The sequence below is a fragment of the Hyperoodon ampullatus genome (genome assembly GCF_949752795.1).
Source record: "Hyperoodon ampullatus genome assembly, chromosome: 4".
NCBI classification, from domain to species: Eukaryota; Metazoa; Chordata; class Mammalia; order Artiodactyla; family Ziphiidae; genus Hyperoodon; species Hyperoodon ampullatus.
The window spans coordinates 29,191,548-29,212,241 of record NC_136917.1 but is presented as its reverse complement, the minus strand read 5'-3'; the positions used below and the strand labels follow the sequence as shown (position 1 = coordinate 29,212,241).

The following is a 20,694-nucleotide window of genomic DNA, read 5'->3' as shown; positions in this document are numbered from 1 at the left end:
CAAAAAAAAAAAAAAAAAAAAAAAAATCCTTTGTGAGTAAAAGAAAAAAAGCTGGACCGCATAAAAACTATGTGAAATACAATGGAGACAGCTGCTTTGCCTAAAGACCATTTATTTGCCACAGCTAGCTCCACCTCATGGTTTTTAGTGTTTTAGCAGTTCAGTGGCTGTTTAACAGCCAGCCCATCCAATGACTGTGCTGGACATGCAGGCACTGTGGCTCTGTCTTGATAGAAAAGCCCTCAGGGTTCTACAAAATCGGCCACCAGGGCTGGTGGGAAAAAAAAGTAATGGGACAATCTCTTAAATGCATGCATGCCACTTTGAACGAGAGGGCTAATAAAAAGAATGCAAATACAAACACCGGCACAGTCAGAAAATAATAAATAAGCAAAGCTCCGTGTGTGGCTCGTTCTTTTTAAAGAAACGGTCAGGGTGGTGGTGTTTGGGTAATGTTGCGAATGCACAAAACGCTTACCCGAGTTGTAGGAGTTGCACGCGTTAAAATCGTTCATTATCGGTTATGTGAATTTCACCTCGGTTAAAAAATAAAACCAACGTCACCAACCAAAATATATGACCAAACTCACTCGATGGAATGGGGTGTAAGGAACGGGTGAGGCTGCGGGCTTTTGAGAAAGCAAATACAAAATTAAGGAGCCAGGAGTTCTCGCCGTAACCGGCTTTGGGCGCGAAGAGCGCGCGCTCCCCTGCTGGTGACGTGGCCTCATTGCGCCGTGTTCTTGCCCTTGGCGTTGAGAGGCCAAGGGTGGATGGAAACTAATTCATATGCGCCAGAAGCCCCCCCACCCCCAGAGAAACAATGCGATGTCTTCCTTTCGCTGACACCATAACCTTGTCAATCGTGTACCAACCAACGTTTGTGATGGAAACGCTCGTTGAGCAGAACGCACTGTAAACATAATCAAGCCCCTTAAATGACGGGCATTTGGATGGTTCCAGAAGTTTGCACATCATCAGCAGTCTGCTCCATGAGCGCCTTCGTCCCTACACCTCCGATCGTCTCCGATTCCCTTGGGAGAGATTCCCAAAGAGTTTGTGCGTCTTACATTCCCATCCCCTGCCGCCCCATCTAGAGACTGAATGTCTGCCACGCCCCCCCCATTCATCTGTTGAAACCTACCCCAGAAGGTGATGTATTAGGAGGCGGGGCCTTTGGGAGCTGATTAGGTCCTGGGGGTGCAGCCCTCCTGAAGGAGATTGGCGCCCTTATAAAGGGACCCAGGAGTGCTCCCTCCTCCTTCTGCCATGTGAGGACACAGAAGGCACCACCCAGGAGCCAGACACCAAATCTGCTGGCGCCTTGATCTTGGACTCAGCCTCCAGAACCGTGAGAAACCAATGCTGCTGTTACAAGCCACAGGGTCCATGGTGATCTTTACAGCAGCCTGAACAGGCTGAGTCGGCCCCCAACACACAGTGGGCCTGACCAGTCGTCGCCTTCTGCGACCTGTTTTGGGAATAATCAGAACGCAGGCCCTACCTCTCGGTCCCAGGCGAAGGGCCCTTTGTCGCCGGCCGTCTTGGCGATGGTGGTCCAGTTCTGCGGCTGGGAACTGCAGAGGGCCATGTCGGCCGTCAGGGAGTAAGTGTACGTGAACAGCCCGTTCACCTCCAGCAGGACGTACTCGGCCTCGACCACCTCCTGGAACTTTCCTTCCCTCCACCTGGGACACACCATACACAGGCAAGGCTGCTGGGGGCCGTCGGTGGGGGGGGAGGCTGGGGGCCCTGACGTGTTGTGAGACCATCTGGGGGTGGTGGGAGGTGGCAGAGCAGGGCAGGGCCACCCTCTCCCCCCACCAGGCTGACACTTCTGGGACAGACAACGCGGATATGCAGTGGCAGGTGGGGACAGGACGCTGACGGGGTCGGGGTTGCTTATTTGGACAGGACGCTGACGAGTTCGGGGTCAGGGACTGGGGGTTGCTTATTTTTTGACACCTGCAAACATTCCAGAGGTGTACATTTAGGGCAGTGAATTAAGGTTGTTCTAAATCCTTATTTGGGGGGAAATTCCCTGGTGGTCCAGTGGTTAGGGGTCCGGGCTTCCACTGCCGCGTATCCGGCTTCCATCCCTGGACGGGGAACTAAGTTCCCCACAAGACGCGGGGGCCAGAAAAAAGAAAAACAAAACTTATTTTTGGATGCACGTTTGTCTCCTGCCAGGTTGGGGCTTACACCCCTCCTCTGATGGGACCCTTCCCTTGTTCCTCACCCCAGGCCGGCAGGCACCCCACCACGTTGCAGCTCTGAGTTCGGGGCGTGCCCAGCCCACAGTCTCACCTGGGTGTGGGACTGAGGCCACGAGGAGCTAACACGTGACGTTCTAATGAACCAAAGTGTCGCCACGTGTGAGTGGTTTCTGCCACCGTTCAGTCCGTCAACAGCTATTTAGTGCAGTGGTGTGCGGGGGCGGCGTGGGGATGGGGACGGAATGAAGGAAGACAGAATCCACCGAAGAGGGCAGAGCCACTGGCATGGCCTGAAATGTGTCCCCCAAATTCCTATGTGAAGCCCTAACACCCAGTGCGACTGGATTTGGAGGTGGGGCCTTTAACGAGGCAATCAAAGTTGAGTGAGGTCATCAGGGTGGGCCCTGATGCCACGGGAAGTGGCAGCCTCTGCGGCCAAGGAGAGAGGCCTGGGGGAAGCAGCCTGCCCACACCTTGAACTTGGACTTCCGGCCTCTAGGACTGTGAGAAGGTCAGTGTCTGCTGTTTAAGCCCCCGAGTCTGTGGTGTTTTGTTAAGGCCGCCGAGCTAAGACGGGGAAGGGGAGGGGACGTGTGAGCTGAGAGCTACGGAGGGAAAAGGCAGGGAGAGGATGCGGCCAGAGCAAAGGGGTGGAGAGGGCTCTGGGGGCCTGTGATGATGGTGAGGGCGGCGGGGGGCTGGCGGGGAGGGGGACTGGGGGGTGGGTCCTCACAGCTCCACCACCGGCTTCCATGGGGTGTCGTAGTAGACGAGAATGGGGCAGCCCAGCTTCTCGTAGTGGTAAGGCACCTCCAGGTCCTCCGTGGCCTCTTGACCATGGAAGTTGGGGTCGTAGGCTTCCCTGTGGGAGAGCAGGACACAGACACGGGCGAGCTCCCACCAGGCGCCCGGACGTCCACCCACCCACAGCTCCGCTTCTTCCCTGCACATGGGGTCATGATCATGGAGGCGTGTCTGAACGGGGGATTCAGAGTCATGGTTGAAATGACTTTGGGACCCCTGCGGTGGTTGACATTCCGGGTCCACTTAGCTGGGCCCCAGCACCTCGACTGTGGTCAGATGAGATTCTGGGTGTTTCTGTGAGGCTCTTCTTTGGGGCAGAGGTTAATATTGAAATCAGTAAAGCAGTGCTCTCCCTAATGTGGGTGCAGCTGGAGGCCTGAGTAGAACAAACATGGGCCTCCCCCAGCAAGAAAGAAGTCGGCCTGCAGATGGCCTTGAACTAGAACTGCAACTCTTCCCTGAGCTGCCAGCCCCCAGCCTCCCCCATCAGACTGTGCACTCACCAGACCTCTACAGTCTGGGAACCAAGTCCTTAAAATAAATCTCTGTCTCTGTCACTCTGTCCGTCTTTCTATCTCTCTGTGCCTCTGTGTCTCTGTGTCTCACACATACATCCTGTGGCTTCTCTTTCTCTGGAGACCCTGACTCACACACTCTCATGCCCCCAGGCGCTCTGGCTGCAGCCTCACTGGTTGGCAAGTCCAGCAGCACCGGTTTCCGTCTCGGCCGTGGTTCTGGATGGGGGACGGACTCTTGGCTTGTGTTGGAGGGGGGAGGGTCACGTCGTAGAAGACCCACGAGTGTCTTCCCATGCCAGGAGGATGGTGGTGTGCACCAGTGTGGGAGGGGCTCTCTGTGCCGCCCTGCAGAGGGGGTCACCTTGGTCGGCCACCCCCTCCTGCCTTGGCTGGACAGTGTCTGGCCAACTCCGCTAGCTGGGATGAGCAGGGGACCTGGCTCCAGGAGCTGGTGGCAGGCTGGGGAGGAGTCTGAAGGCTGGCCCAGAAGGTGGCAGAGCCTGGGCAGACCTGGGCCAGGGGCCCTGCCACATCACACTGATTCCCCGAAGGCCCAGCCACCTTCCCTACCTGTCTGCTCGCTCCCTCGGATTCCTTGTGGGCTGGATATCAATTGGCACGGTATCAATTTTAAAATGATCCTTTTTTTCCTTTCTTCAAAAAAAAATTGTTTTCTTTTCCATTACGGTTTAAAAATGATTCTTGGGACTTCCCTGGAGGTCCAGTGGTTAAGACTCTGAGCTTCCACTGCAGGGGGTTTCAATCCCTGGTGGGGGAACTAAGATTCCTCATGCTGGCGCGGTGCGGCCAAATACATAAATAAAAATTTAAATAATGATTCTTGATTCGCCTTTGGCTCATGCATACCTAATGGTCATGTGTGTGTGGGGGGGGGGTTCACCTCTCAATGACGTAGCTATAGTTGTCCTGAAGGGCCACGGGGTCGAGGACGCCATTGTAACAGGCTGAGATTTCACTGCGAGCAACAAAAGATAGTGAGAAGCTGCCTGAACCCATGCGGGACCAAAGAATTGTGAATTGTTCCCTTTGACATATGTTATCTCCCCATTGGTTGAATTTTGAGCCCTTTCTTACTTTCTGGTTCTCCAAGATGCTCCAGGCTCATCTTGAATCTTCCTTTCCGGGCCTAGAATCAGCCATTTTGCCAAGGAGCCCTAATTCCTTGTATTGGAGAATGATGTTACACGTGGAGATGTGGGAGCTGGGTGTCCTGACTTTTGAGACAGTCCTTTCCCTGTTTTTCTTTGTACTGTTACCATCTGTGCATGTATTCTTAAGCAACATGCAGTCCTCCCTTGGTATCTGCAGGGGATTGGTCCAGGATCTGCCGTAGATAACAAAATCCGAGGATGCTCAAGTCCCATAGTGGGGCCTCTGTATCCTCGGGGTCCACAGCCACAGATTCAACCAGCCACGAACTCAAACACGATCCACCCTTGGCTGGTTGAATCTGGGGATGCAGAACCTGCAGATACAAGGGCTGACTGTAGTTTATTTTTGCCCGATTTTGGATTTTTTTTTCTGTGCCACCCAGCTTGTGGGATCTTAGTTCCCCAACCAGGGATGGAACCTGTGCCCCTTGCATTGGCAGTGCAGAGTCCTAACCACTGGACTGCCAGGGAGTTCCCCTGATTTTTGATTTTTTTTTTTTAAGACTAGAATCATGCTGTGTATTCTTTTGATTCCATGCCCACGTTTGTACGATCCATCCAGACAATTCTGCCCCGTTCGTTTTCGCTGCTGTGACATTCTGTTGTACCAAAACCCTGCACTTGGTTTACCCATCCTTCTGTCGATGGACATTTCAGTTGGCCTGCTTCCAGCTTGGAGCTATTCAGAGTAATGCTGCTGAGAACATTCTGGAACCTAGATCAGTGCAGATGTGCATGAGTGGAATTGCTGGTGGAAAGAAGTGCTTTCCAAAGCAGCCGAAAAAGGTACACGCCCACTGGCAATGTCTGGGGGTTCCTGAGGCTGCCAGAGGAGTTTCCATCCTTATAGTACTACTTTGCAGGCTTTGTCAATTCTGCCATGCTCGTGCCGAGTATCGGTCTCTATCGTAGCGTTCATTTTCATTTTCCTATGAAATGGACCACTTTTTCAACACCTTTTTGTGTTTATCAGCCTTTTCCCCCCCTTTTTTGGGAGTGCCTGCTCAAGCCTTTTGCCCATTTTTTTCTATACCTTTTTTTTTCTGATTCGTAGGAATTCTTTATAAATTCTGGATACAAGTCCCTTTTTAGTTACACGTGTGGCAAATACCTTTCCCACTCTCTTTATGGCAGCAGCTTTGAAAAGATTGTTTTAAAGACTTTCCTGCACATATGTTCTAAATACTGCTAACATCATTTATTGACCCAATAAAGCATTTCCCTTTTGGGGGGAAAATCTGGTAAAACCGTCACTTGACTTTATTATTGCCCCGTGCAGTGGAGCGCTGAGGCTGGCTCTTACTAGCTCCGAGAGACAGCTGTTATATCCTCAGGAGTTTCATGAGCCAGTAGAGACTCACTTTGGTAGTGATCTGTAGGCTCCATGGGAGCATTTACACCACGGGAAGTGGCAAATGCTACAAATCTGGGCCTCCCCCAGAACTGGCTGTCGCTCATTTGCTGGCACCCCACCGCCCGAAGGGGAAAACGTAGGGCAGTTTGGCCAGTCTTCAGGGGTTCTTCCTTTCTTTTTCTTGGTCTCTCATGGCTGCGTTCTCTGCAGTAACTATGGATCCTGGAGGCAAAGTTCCTCAGATTTTCAGCAGGCGATTAAACCCAAAATCTCTGAGCAGTTTTATAAATTTATTTATTTCATTTATTTATTTTTGGCTGCATTGGATCTTCGTTGCTGTGCACGGGCTTTCTCTAGTTGCGGCGAGTGGGGGCTGCTCTTCCTTGTGGTGCGTGGGCTTCTCAGTGCGGTGGCTTCTCTTGTTGCGGGGCACAGGTTCGAGGCGCGTGGGCTCAGTAGTTGTGGCAGGCGGGCTCCGTAGTTGTGGCTTGCAGGCTCTAGAGCGCAGGCTCAGTAGTTATGGCGCATGGGCTGAGTTGCTCCGCGGCATGTGGGATCTTCCCGGACCAGGGCTTGAACCTGTGTCCCCTGCATTGGCAGGCGGATTCCTAACCACTGCACCACCAGGGAAGCCCTCTCTGAGCAATTTTCATCAAAATGAGGAACTCAGGGACTAAAAGGGAGAAAGGGAATGAGCAAAGGATGAGGGAGCAGGGAGAACATATAAGTTTCACCAAGTCGGTGGGGGGGGTGGGAGAGGGCAGCCACCCACTGTAGACTCTAACTTAATCTGTTAGGATTAATTATTGAGCTGTTCGTTATGGAAATGTTAAACGTATGCAAAAGCAGACAGAGTAGTGTCACCCGACTTTAGCAGTTCTGAAGCAATGGTGACCATCTCATCCAGTCCCCACTCCCCACCTCGCCACCCCTCACTTCTCCCCTCCCCACCCCATATCGACATACTCACTTCTGAATGACGATCTTCTTCTCCAGGTCACAACCGACTGAAATGAGGGCTGTCTGCAGCGGCGGGGGGATGTGGGGGGGAGAGACAAGGCGGGGATGGGGACGCTGACTCCGGTCAGCGAGAGCACCATGAAAGCCCACGAGGGGGCGCACTTGACGCAGCCGGGACCAGAAACCCTGCGCCTGGGTCGCAATGCGGTGTCCAGGTGCCTGGGACTCACAGAGTCAAGTCCTAAGAGCCTGCCTGATCTGTGGGGCACCGCTAAGGTCCCGCCTTCTGATAACCCCCAGCTAGTACACCTGCTCCGAGGTTGGTGTGTCCTGAGGCACAGCCCTGGGGGAAGACGATGGGGAAGGGGCAGTGACCTTGGCAACCAGGGCAGAATCACCTCCGTTTCCAGATCCTGAGTGTGAGCTTAGCCAGCCGCTAGGGGACAAGCCAGCCAAGGCCTGCTGTCATCAGTCTTAACACTAAGGACAAAGAGTATGGCACAGCAAAAGTTTTGGTCATACCAGTGGCTTAAGGTCCAAGCATGAAATTTCTTTGTTGGCTATGTCCAGAGTGATGGTTGATATTGTGGGTCTCTTTATGCTGCAAGGCAATGGGAGTGTGTGTTATTGCAGTAAAAAGCATCGACAACCCACTCATTCATTTATCTATCCATCCACCCATCCATCCACCCATCCATCCACCCATCCATCCATCCATCCATTTCTTCATTCATTCATTCATCTGTTCATCCAGTCTGTCCAGAATATTGACCAAGAACATCTGCTCACACATGGTGGCACCACCCTCCCTCTAGTTTCTACCTCTTCTTGAGTCAGTTTTGTTAATTTATATATAATTACTTATTGAAAAGAGCATCTGAGCCCGTTTTATTATCACCTAGCTGCATACAATGTTTTCTCATTGTTCTTTTTTTAATTTTTTTAATTTTTAGATTTATTTTTATTTTTGGCTGTGTTGGGTCTTCGTTTCTGTGTGAGGGCTTTCTCTAGTTGTGGCAAGCGGGGGCCACTCTTCGTCGCGGTGCGCGGGCCTCTCACTGTCGCGGCCTCTCTTGTTGCGGAGTACAGGCTCCAGACGCGCAGGCTCAGTAGTTGTGGCACACGGGCCTTGTTGCTCCACGGCATGTGGGATCCTCCCAGACCAGGGCTTGAACCCGTGTCCCCTGCATTGGCAGGCGTATTCTTAACCACTGCACCACCAGGGAAGCCCTCTATATATATTCTTTTTCAGATTCTTTTCCATTATGGTTTATCACAGGATATTGAATCTAGTTCTTGTGCTATACAGCAGGGCCTTGTTGTTTACCTCTCCTATATATAATAGTTTGCACCTGCTAACCCCAAACTCCCAACCCATCCCTCCCCTATCTCCCCCTTCCCCTTTGCAACCACAAGTCTGTTCTCTATATCTGAGTCTGTTTCTATTTCATAAATAAGTCCATTCGTGTCACAGTTTAGATTCCACAAATAAGTGATATCATATGGTATTTGTCTCTCTGTAAGAGTTTAATCGTTCTCGCCTTACTGTCCTTGGAGTGGGGGAGTCTGGATCTCGGCCCTGATTCCTTGGCTCCTGCTAAGGGGACACCCTGGGGCCACCCACCACTACCATCCGGGTGATGACATACCTGGAGGTGAAGTTGGGGTCAGCCCTGCCCCAGTGCTGCTGCTGCCTCAGTGAAATGTTCTGCAGAAGCAAAAGAGAAAATGCAACTACAAGAGTGGAACAGCCCAGGGTGGTCCCGCAATCAGGGTTCAGGAGAGACGGAGGGCAGGATGGGGGTGTTGGGAGGAGGAACCCGGGAGCCATCCAGCCTGCCTCTGGTTCTAAGCCCGTGAAAGGCTTCTGGAAGCTCATGGGAATGACCCCCGTTCTCCAAGCTCCCTGCCTTTGTCCCGGGGACCCACAGTGGGGCGTGACTTAGTTTCCCCTCCTACTTAGCTGTGATGTGACATGGTCTGATCCAAAGAGTCTGTTGTGGTCTGGGGTCAAGTCCCAACTCCCTGGTGTGACTGTGAGGCCTGGCTCTGCCCTATGGATCCCCCAGACCCATATTTGGCCAAGACCCTCCCGGTGGCCCCGGCTTGTCTCCTGATGCCTGGGTTTACCCAGCTAACTCAGGTCTCACGCCCTCCCCGGGTGGGTCAGGCTCCCCGCCACATCCTCCTTGACCCTTCTGTGTGACACCTGCTGCCCTCACTCTCTGGGGGACTGCGGCCTGCCTGGGGTGGGGGAGGGGCGGGGGCTGTGTCCCCTCAACATTCCACAGCACCTTATCTGGGTGTGTGTAAGGAAGGGAAGCAGGAAGGAGGTCCGACGAGGGACACCCTGAGGCGGCTGGACCTGGCTGGCCCAGTCGGTCAAGGCCGAGCCCCTCTCCCGTTGATCCGGGTTTGGGGGGGGAGGGGGAGGGGAGGGGGAGGGGCGAGCTCACCAGTCTGTGCTTGGTGTTCCCCTCGTAGGTGTAGCCGTCCTCGTAGATGACAGCCTGCAGCCCCAGGGAATGGGGGTTGCTCACCATCACCTGGGGGCAGGATGGGAGACGCACGCCTTGTACAGCGCCAGCAGGCGCGGCGTGGAGCAGCTGGGGGCGCACCCACAGGTGACCCCGGTCCCCCTTCAAACTGAAGACCCAGCTTGCTCTGCAAACGCAGCTGCCGGCTCCGTCCCCAGATGCACTCGCCCCCCCACGGCCCCCCGTGTCATCCACACCCCCTAACTGTGGCTCTGAGTCCCGTTGTGCAGACAGCCTGGGGTTGCAGCCTGCAAGACGCAGAACTGTCCCTGGTGCGCGGAGGGGCCCGTCCTGCAGGGGTGGGGGAAGGGGGGGTGATGAGAGGGCACAAGGCAAGAGCCAGAGCCAGCCTGGCGCCCCCTCGCGGGCCCTGGTCCCAGCTGGCTAGACATCCCCTTGAATCCTTACACTGGCCCACCCCGCCCACCCCCGTTTTCAGCTTCATTGTTTGCACCCAAGAGTCCAGGCTTGGACACGTGGGTTTCCAGGAGGGAAGCCGGCGCTGGCTGAGCTGAGAGGGAGGAAAAGGCATTTTTGGAAAGGTTCTGGGGCAGCTCCGAAGAAGGGTGGAGAGCCGGCACAGGGGTGGTGGGAGGGGAGGCTGGGCTGGCAGATGGACAGCCACGGCCAGGCATGTGGACACTGATGAGGAGGAAGAGGAGTTTCTAGGGGGCTTCCTGAGTGAGTGTGTCTTCCGGGAGGATGCCAGGGAATTTCCAGAGCCTGGGAATTGTGGGCACAGGATGTGAGGCCAGGGATGCTAGGGATGCCAGGTATCAGAAACACTTGTCAAACAGATAAAGCAGGGCTTCCCTGGTGGCGCAGTGGTTGAGAGTCCGCCTGCCGATGCAGGGGACACGGGTTCGTGCCCCGGTCCGGAAAGATCCCACATGCCACGGAGCGGCTGGGCCCGTGATCCATGGCCGCCGAGCCTGCATGTCCGGAGCCTGTGCTCCGCAACGGGAGAGGCCACAACAGTGAGAGGCCCGTGTACCACAAAAAAAAAAAACAAAAAAAACAGATAATGCATGCTTACTAGTGGGACTGGTGATGTGCTGGGCCGGGGTATCATGAGGGCCGTCAACTCCAACTCACTGTTCATATCAATGGTATACATTTTATTTTCAAATTCTCCCTGCAGAAGTTCCACCTAGTTAGAAATGCAAAAAAAAAAAAAAATTCATCTGTCATTCATTCAATCAGATCAAGCGTCTGTTCCCCAAACTACAGGGCAAGTGGTCAGTGGCAGGAGGGGGCTCCCCAGGATGGAACCTTCCAGTCTCTCGGGGGCAGCAGCCTGAGCTGTCACTCAAGCCACTGTCTTCCCTGCTAGACCCTGCACTCGCAGAAGACCCTCAAGGTTCCCCCCACCCACGGACCCAGCCCCGCTTCTCTCCAGAAGTACCCTGGCCCCTCCACTCCCCGCCTGACTTCTGCAGTAATTGCCTCCTTGCGTTTCTTCCTAGAATTATTGCCAAGTGTGCATCCCTAGATGATATAATTTTTCTGTTTGTGAACATTTTGTCTTTTTAAGTCTCTTTCAATCCACAGCTTCCCCTCCATCACCTTCATTTTCCTTTCTAGGCATCTTTGAAGAACCCAGACCATGGGACCTGTAGATTTCCCACTGTCTGGATTTTCCTGGGGCAGATGGACACATGTTCCTATGTGCTCTGCCTTTTTGGCAGATGGGTGGCTGGATCCATCAGATTATGGTGGGATCGAATTGGCAAGACCCAGCAGGTGAATGATATTCCGTAGGTGGCACGTAATGGCCCGCTGTCTCTCTTTTCCGACGCTGGGGTTGCCACAGGGCGATACCTTATCATTTTGTTTTCATATAGTCACCAGAATAATTTTATAAAGAGACCCTTTCCCTGTGCTGACCCAGTAGAAGGGTGTGAAGGAGAGGAGGAGAAATGCTTGCATCTTGCCTTTTATATATCTTTTTTTTTTTTTTTTTTTTTTTGCTGCGCACAGGCTTTCTCTAGTTGCAGAGAGCGGGGGCTACTCTTTGTTGCGGTGCGTGGGCTTCTCATTGTGGTGGCTTCTCTTGTTGCAGAGCACGGGCTCTAGGGGCGTGGGCTTCAGTAGTTGTGGCTCGCAGGCTCTAGAGCTCAGGCTCAGTAGTTGCGGCGCACGGGCTTAGTTGCTCCACGGCATGTGGGATCTTCCCAGACCAGGGCTCAAACCCGTGTCCCCTGCATTGGCAGGCGGATTCTTAACTACTGCGCCACCACATAAGCCCTATTTATCCCATTTTTAAGACAGTGGGTTGGTTGCCTGCCGTGCTAGGAGGGGAACCAATAAGTTGCTTCTAATTCCAGGTCTGGGGTTGGCAAGGAATGACAAGGTTAACTGAAATGTCCTGTCCTGGCAAGGACTGCCCATGTGCATACTGGTCTCCTGGTGAAGGCAGCGTCTGCCAGGCTATTTACCTCGTCCAGACTCTATTCTTTTTTTTTTTTTTTAATTTATTTTTGGCTGCGTTGGGTCTTCGTTTCTGTGCGAGGGCTTTCTCTAGTTGTGGCAAGCAGGGGCCACTCTTCATCGCGGTGCATGGGCCTCTCACTATCGCGGCCTCTCTTGTTGCGGAGCACAGGCTCCAGACGCGCAGGCTCAGTAATTGTGGCTCACGAGCCCAGTTGCTCTGCGGCATGTGGGATCTTCCCAGACCAGGGCTCGAACCCGTGTCCCCTGAATTGGCAGTCGGATTCTCAACCACTGCGCCAGCAGGGAAGCCCCAGACTCTATTCTTTAAAAGCAAATCTCTAAGGCCAGTCCACACTCAGGCAGGGGTCATTCAACGCCACCTCCTGGAGGGGAGAGTATGTACTTATGTTATTTGGAACTCTTCTGTGATGGAGAGGTGTCTCCCATCCGTTTATTTATTCAGTCATTTATTTACATCGGTATGGACTCATGTATATTTATTTTATACTTTAGCTTCTTATCCAATACTGTGTTATTTTTGTGACTCACAACTATTTCAGCTTTCATCCATAGGATCTTGATATGCTACATAGTCGCTTTGTCTTTTTTGATGGGGAAATACTATTTGCTAACGCCATCTTTCTCAGAACAGTTTCAGTGGCCAAATAGTTGCATAAAAGCCTTGCTGTTGCTTCCTCTCTCTCTCTCATTCTCTCTTTCTTTCATTTTCCTGCACTTTGCATAAAACCAGCAATTCCCAGACATGCCAGACATGTGATTTCAAAGACCCACAGGAAAATGCTCAGGGCTGGGGAATGACATTTTACTGTGGCAAGTAAAGAAAATAAGAAAAAAGCCTGTTCCCATCTATTAGCACCATCATCTCATAAAAGGATGTTTTAGACAAAGTGTGTTTTATCGATAAACTGTACATGGCACAGTTGCCTTTCTTTTATTTTTCATTTCACCGATCACCATGGACTCAAAGGCCCTTTGGAAATGGACACTCTAACATCTTTCTGGAAATTAATCCATAGTATCACGACCACATACTTTGCAGACATCAACTTGGAGTTGGGGATCCATGAGAATCGCCTGGATGTTCACGGGGCACTTCTGGAAATCAGAAGCTGGAAAGGCTGAGTCAGGAAGTGGGGTCAGTATTTCAAGCATCCCCACGTCAGTGAACATCAGGACCGCCTCTTCAGACCAGATGTTTTGGTCTGCAAACTAAGAGAAAAATGGCTTCTGAGATCAGTTCATTCTCATTCTTTTTTGAGGATTTAACCTTTTTCTTATGATTCATATTTAAAGAAGGTAGACCAAAAAAAAAAAAAAAAAACCCAAACCCTAAGAAACCAAAAAACCAAGCAAAGTCATAAGTACACTTTGTTGAGGCACCTACTCTTCAGGTGTAAAATTAATTAAAATTACTGTTATATTATCACTATTGCTATTAAAAATACTATTACTATTTTAATAACTAGAGCAATTTCTTCAGAAAAAGGATCAGACAAAAGAAAAAGAAAAAGAAAAAGGATCAGACATTTGAGAGGAAGACTGTTATTCCTTACCAACCAGGTAGCACCAGGATTTTACCTACTTTGATTAGAGAACTTGACAGGATTCCCAGGCTTCCATAGTATAAATTATTTTCCCGAGTTAAAACGGCCAGTTCATTTTCATCTAGGGAAAACCAAACAAGACAGAACAAAAATTGAAACAAGGGTTGTTTCCATGGACAAAAATATAAAATATGTTAAATATTAAAATTAGAAAATTACCCCAAGTTCCATCATACAGACCAGGGGTCAGCAAATTTCTTCTTTAAAGGACGAGATGGGGACTTCCCTGGTGGCGCAGTGGTTAAGAATCCGCCTGCCAGTGCAGGGGACATGGGATCGAGCACTGGTCCAGGAAGATCCCCACATGCCATGGAGCAACTAAGCCCGTCCACCACAACTGCTGAGCCCGTGCGCCACAACTACTGAAGCCCGCCCATGCTCCGCAACAAGAGCCCATGCTCCGCAACAAGAGAAGCCACCGCAATGAGAAGCCCATGCACCGCAACGAAGAGTAGCCCCCACTTGCTACAACTAGACAAAGCCCACGTGTAGCAACGAAGACCCAACACAGCCAAAATAAATAAATAAAAAACAAACAAACAAATAAATAAATAAAAGGAGAAAAAGGACGAGATGATAAGGATTTTCTGCTTTGCTGGTCATGTGATGTCTGTTACAAGTATTGGACCCTGCAAAAGCAGCTTATGGATATAACTTGTAAATGGATAGGCAGAACTATGTGCCAATAAAACTTTATTTTAAAAAAAACAAGTGGTGGGCTGGAATTGGCCCACAGGCCATGGTTTGCTGACCCCTGTTGTAGGTAACGACTGTTAGTATTTTAGTAAACATCCTTTCCGGTAGTTTTATATATGTGGGGATTATATTCTGGGACCCTTCAAGCTGCTTTATATTTTTCTCTCTCTTTTTTTTTTGATAGTACAAGTTCAGTTTATTTATTTATTTATTTTTAAATTGAAGTATGGTTGAAATATAGTTTTCTTTCCTTCCATGTACATGAGTGTACTTGGCCCGTTGGCATTCTGGTGCCTGCATGAACCATAACTTATTTAACCAATGCACCACTGATGGACATTGAGGTTGTTTCCAGTCTTTGGCAGATACAGAGTTCCAAGGAATGCAAGACATCATTAAAAGGTTTTATGAGAGGGGATGGCAAGATCCAATGTACATTTTTATTCTGTTTAAAAAAGACAGGGACTTCCCTGGTGGTCCAGTGGTAAAGAATCTGCCTTCCAGCGGGTGGGATGTGGGTTCGATCCCTGGTCAGGAAACTAAGATCCCACAGGCCGCGGGGCAACTAAGCCTGCGTGCCACAACTACAGAGCTCACGCGCCTCAACTAGAGAGTCTGAGTGCCACAAACCACAGAGCCCATGCGCTCTGGAGCCTGCGCGCCGCAACACAAGATCCCGCGTGCCTCAATGAAAGATCTCGCGTGCCGCAACAAAGAGCCGACACAGCCAAAATGGTCAATCATTCAATGAATCAATCAATCAATCAAAAATAAATAAAATAAAAAAGGAAGTTTTCAGAAGAAGCAAGGTTTGGGGCTCTATTGACACCTGGGGCAGGATGGTTCTTCGTGGTGGGGCCGTCGTGGCCACAGTGGGGTGTGGAGCAGCATCCCCAGCCTCCACCCAGAAGATACCAGGAGCCCCCTGAGCCGTGATGACTATACATGTCTCCAGACACTGCCCAGTGTCCCCAGGCTGAGAGCCAGCGGTTAGATGGAGAAAAGGGATCCCTCAGGGCAGCGGTAAGCTATGGGATGAGATTCCAGATACACAAACCTGAATGCAATCCTTGCAAGTTTGGACCCTATTCTTTAGAAAATAAGGAACCAATTCAGCAATCCCACTCCTGGGCATATATCCAGAAAAGGTGAAAACGCTAATTCAAAAAGATACATGCACCCCAATGTTCACTATTTACAGCAGTCAAGACATGGAAGCAACCTAAATATCCATCAACAGATGAATGAACAAAGATGTCGTATACGTATATAAAATGGAATATTACTCAGCCATGAAAAAAGAATGAAATAATGCCATTCACAGCAACATGGATGGACCTAGAGATTATCATATTAAGTGAAGTAAGTCAGAGAAAGACAAATGTCATATGATACCATTTACATGTGGAATCTAAAAAAATGATACTAATGAACTTATTTACAAAATAGAAATAGACTCACAGACATAGAGAACAAACTTATGGTTACCAAAGGGGAAAAGGGGGAGGGATAAGTTAGGAATTTGGGATTAACAGATACACACTACTTTATATAAAATAGATAATCAACAAGGACCTATTGTATAGTACAGGGAACTAAACTCAATATATTATAATAACCTATAATGGAAAATAATCTGAAAAAGAATATATATATTCAGTTATATATAGAGATATGAAACTGAATCCCTTTGCTGTACACCTGAAACATTGTAAATCAGCTATACTTCAATAAAAAAATAAAAAAATATATAAAAAAAGAAAATAAGGAACCATTAAAGATTCTAGACATGGGAAGTGATGTGTACTCATGGTTTAAAAAAAAAAAAAGGAGGGGGAAAACAGCCCATAGAATGGGAGAGAATATATCTCTGATACATATTCTCATCCCATCTCTGATAAGGGACTTGTATCCAGAACATATAATAATTCAGTAATAAAAGACCAACAGCCCAATTAAAAAATAAGCAAAAAATAAGCAAAAGATCTAAATGGACATTTCTCCAGAAAAGATACACAAATGGCCAATAAGCACGTGAAGAGACCCTCAACGTCATTAGTCAGTAAGGAAATGCAAATCGAGGCCACAATGAGATACCACTTCACAGCCACTAGCACGGCCCTAGTGAAAAAGACAGAAAAAGCCAAGTATGGGTGAGGATGTGCGGAAATTGGAAAGGACAAATACTGTGTGGTCCCATTCACAGGAGGTCCCTAGTGGAGTCACATCCATAGAGACAGGAAGTAGGATGGTGGGGGCCAGGGGCTGGGGGAGGGGGACGGGGAGTTCGTGTTTACTGGGGCAGAGTTTCAGTTACACATGATGAATACATTCCAGAGATTGGCTGGACAACATTGTGCCTATACTTAAAACTGTACTGTGCACTTAAAAATGTGTTCAGAGGGTAGATCTCATGTTAAGTGTTGTTACCACAATAAAAAAGAAAATGATGGGTAATGGAAAAGGCAAACAGTAGAATGACTCACATGATAAATACGATACCATTTTCATAAAAAGCAACCACAACATCTATCCCCCTACCAAGTTATTACAATAATATTCACCATATTCCTTATACTGTATATCACATCCTTGTGACTCATCACTTCATAATGTAGGCAAGTGTCAAATCACTATGTAGTACACCTGAAACCAATATAATAGTGTATATCAACTCTATTTCAGTAAATGAAAAGAAAAAATGGGGAAAAAAGGAAAAAAAAAGCAACCACAACAAGCTACACAGATGGTGCTGTACATTTTCTGCAGGTCCATATTTAATATATGTTGTGAGGCTTTCAACTGGCTAAAAAGATACTTTCCAGATTCCTAACTGTGATGACCTTTAGGAAGCCAAAGAGGGGCCTGGATTCAAAAAGCTGGTCAAAAGGACTTTAATTATAGTTGTAATGTTTAAAAAAAAAACTTTTAAAGGACCATGCATCACTGGCATAATTATAAATTACTTTTACATCATTACTTTCTATCATGATAAATTAACATTTAACAGATAAATGGACATAGACAGTAGGAGGTAACTCAGTGATGGGCAAACAGGGAAATATGGGATCTTAAAAGTTACACGGGTGGGGCTTCCCTGGTGTCACAGTGGGTAAGACCCTGTGCTTCCAATGCAGGGGGCCTGGGTTCGATCCCTTGTCAGGGAACTAGATCCCACACGCATGCTGCAACTGAGAGTTCGCATGCCACAACTAAGGAGCCTGTGAGCCACAACTAAGGAGCATGCCTGCCACAACTGAGACCTGGTGCAACCAAATAAAAAAAATATTTTTAAAAATTACATGGGGACTTCGCTGGTGGTCCAGTGGTTAAGACTCTGTGCTTCCACTGCAGGGGGTACGGGTTCGATCCAGGGACAGGGAAGATCCCACATGCCGTGCTGCGTGGCCAAAAAAAAAAAGAAAAAGAAAAAGAAAAGAAAGGTCACATGACTCCACAGTTTGCTGCACTATTTGCCTCAAATAGTGAGAAGCGTGTGAGGAGCAAAATTACACTGGTGGGTTTCATTTTACCAGACTGAACCAGCAGCAGGACAGCAGCAGGACAACAATTCACTGGCAAAGAACTCCTGGGGGTGCCATCTGTCATGGGCTGAATTGTGTCCCCTCCAAACAAGATATGTTGAAGCCCTAACCCCCAGGACCTCCCCAGGATGTGGCCTGATTTGGAGCCAGGGTCTTTACACAGGTGGTACGGTTAAGGTGAGGTCATTCGGGTCGGCCCTAATCCAATAGGACTGGCGTCCCTGTAAAAAGGGGAAATTTGGACACAGGCATACACAGAGGGAAGATGATGGGAAGGCACAAGGGGAAGACGGCCGTCTGCAAGCCGAGGGGAGAGGCCTCTGAAGGAACTGGCGCTGCCGACACCTTCGTCTCAGACTTCTGGCCTCCAGAACTGGGAGACGATAAATGTCTGTTGTTCTAATTTGCCCAGTTTGGGGTGCTTTGTTAGAGCAGCCCCAGCAAACGATATCCAACTGACATTCCATTTCATTGTGAAAGGGCACAGAAGTTTCTGCTCTGAGTTCCAGAATGTGTAACGACTGTGTTTTGTTTCTGTTTTGGCCAGGCTGGATCTAGGGGGTCAGAGGTGAATAAGTCAGGTCTAAAGCACTTCTAGAAAGCTACCCATAGGTCGGGCACGCACTGGCAGCAACGCTGTGGATGGTGATGTTGGCTTCAAAGATGGAAGAATACAAGATGTGTTGTCCTTCTCGCACCTGGACAGGGTTGACCAGCTGACCTAGGAGATGACAGGGCAAATCGTGAGACGTGTGCACGTATTAGGAAGGGGATCCCCTGCTGCCCACCTGGCCCGTCGGTTTACGACTCAGATGATAAAGAATCAAAGAAAATGCAGCCATGAGATGCAATGCTGTAAAGCATCACATAGAATACATTAGGTTTAAGAAAATCCGACCCCCGCCCCCCCTCCGCAATCTTCTTGATGTGAGAGCTCTGAGGAATGGACTGGATACCAGGTGAACTGCAGGATGCCTTTTACTATACAGGTAGCATGTAATCAGGCAGAACTTTCTTTCTGGAATGCACCCCCCACCCCATGGCCAGGCCAGCCCTAAGCCCTTTTCTTGCATTGGAAGGAAACAGCTGTGTTCAGGTGGCTGACTGGTACTAGGGGGTGTGCTGCAATTGTGGGTGCTCTGGCAGCCACTATTGTGCCCAGAGGTCCCTGACAGCACCTCCTCCTGGGGAGCTGCCTTTTGCTCTTCTCCTTACTTGGGTTGGTAGGCTGGGGCTCATGTGTCTAGGCCTCAAAACAAGATCTGCAGTTCCTGGACTTGGCCCCTCTGCCCTAGGCGTCCAGTGACTTTCAGAACCTGCCTACAGGGCCTAAATATCCCAGGAGGAGGAAAATGGGGGTTGGGGGATCGAAGTGAGGATGGCAAAGTGACAATGGGTTTGTCATCATCCACTCAGGTCAGGGGAGAGAAAAAATGACCGCTTGTGCTTGCCCACCCTGAGCCTGGGCCTCGCTCACCTGCGTTTCGGGAAACCAGCAGGCTCTTCTCAAACCAGAAGATCAGGATGCCTTTCTGGCCCGGGGCGATAAGGATGTCAAGGGTCCCGTTGTAGTCAAAGGGCAGCCCGAAACTGCGGTTCAGGGGGTGGTCTGAGTAGCCGAACATGGCCTGAGAGAAGAGTATTGAATCTTGAGCAAGAAAAGAAATGACTGCAATAGAACTGTGTGAGTCCATGTGCTTTGTCACTGGAACTTTCTTCAGACCTTATTACCTAGTCCGATGGTTCTCAGCTTGGGGTGATTCTGCCCCCAGGGGACACTGGACAGAGTCTGGGCTCATCTGTGTATGTCATGACTTGCGGGGCTCCTGGTATCGAATGAGTGGGGGCAGGGTGGCTGCTTTACACCCCACAGCACCCGGGATGGGCTCTCACGACAAAGGACACCCCCGCGGTGCTGAGAGCCCAGTTCTCTCTCTCTCCTTCTGCTCTGACACGCCCATGTTGGTGCCCTTGTACCTGGATTTTTTTTTTTTTTTTGCAGTACGCGGGCCTCTCACTGCTGTGGCCTCTCCCATTGCGGAGCACAGGCTCCGGACGCACAGGCTCAGCAGCCATGGTTCACGGGCCCAGCCGCTCCACGGCACATGGGATCCCCCCGGACCGGGGCATGAACCCGTGTCCCCTGCATCAGCAGGCGGACTCTCAACCACTGCGCCACCAGGGAAGCCCTGTACCTGGATTATTATTCAAGCTGATTTCCCAGGGCTGGTCCCCAGATTCTTTTCTTTTTTTTTTTTTTGACCATGCCCTGTGGCTTACGGGATCTTAATTCCACGATCAGCAATCAAACCCAGCCCTGGCAGTGAAAGCGCAGAGTCCTAACCACTGGACCGCCAGGGAATTCTGCACCCGCGCCCACCGCCCCCCCCCACCAATTCCTTTCCTAACAGCCTTTTGTGTCTTGTGACCCTCTAAGGGCTGGTTCTTAAGTAAAGTCTAAATTACTCTCTGTGGTTCTCAAAGTTCTCTCTCATCTGCTCTTTTTTTTTTAAATTAAAGTATAGTTGATTTACAATGTTGCAATAGTTTCTGGTGTATAGCAAAGTGATTCAGTTATATAGAAATTCTTTTTCAGATTCTTTTCTATCATCTGTTCTTTACAGAAGACCTCTGACAGCACTACACAAGGATGGAATTAAAAAAACCCAACACTGGGGCCTCCCTGGTGGTGCAGTGGTTAGGAACCCACCTGCCAATGCAGGGGACGTGGGTTCGAGCCCTGGTCCGGGAAGATCCTACATGCTGCAGAGCAACTAAGCCCGTGTACCACAACTACTGAGCCCCCATGCCACAACTACTGAAGCCCATGTGCC

The 20,694-nt window shown here is 49.8% G+C and overlaps 1 protein-coding gene across 1 annotated transcript in view; it reads right to left on the bottom strand.

Moving 5' to 3' along the window:
* Positions 1-20,694, bottom strand: part of CATSPERD (cation channel sperm associated auxiliary subunit delta) — a gene marked incomplete at both ends in the record, with an annotated part of 41,421 nt that overhangs the window by 5,981 nt on the left and 14,746 nt on the right. The window contains 12 exons of the mRNA XM_079701456.1: positions 1,505-1,688; positions 2,950-3,078; positions 4,440-4,514; positions 7,035-7,087; positions 7,547-7,625; positions 8,674-8,732; positions 9,448-9,570; positions 10,598-10,711; positions 13,048-13,224; positions 13,598-13,680; positions 18,486-18,581; positions 19,338-19,488. Of these exons, the coding sequence (XP_079557582.1) occupies positions 1,505-1,688; positions 2,950-3,078; positions 4,440-4,514; positions 7,035-7,087; positions 7,547-7,625; positions 8,674-8,732; positions 9,448-9,570; positions 10,598-10,711; positions 13,048-13,224; positions 13,598-13,680; positions 18,486-18,581; positions 19,338-19,488 (1,323 nt within the window). The remainder of the gene's footprint in view (positions 1-1,504; positions 1,689-2,949; positions 3,079-4,439; positions 4,515-7,034; positions 7,088-7,546; positions 7,626-8,673; positions 8,733-9,447; positions 9,571-10,597; positions 10,712-13,047; positions 13,225-13,597; positions 13,681-18,485; positions 18,582-19,337; positions 19,489-20,694) is intronic.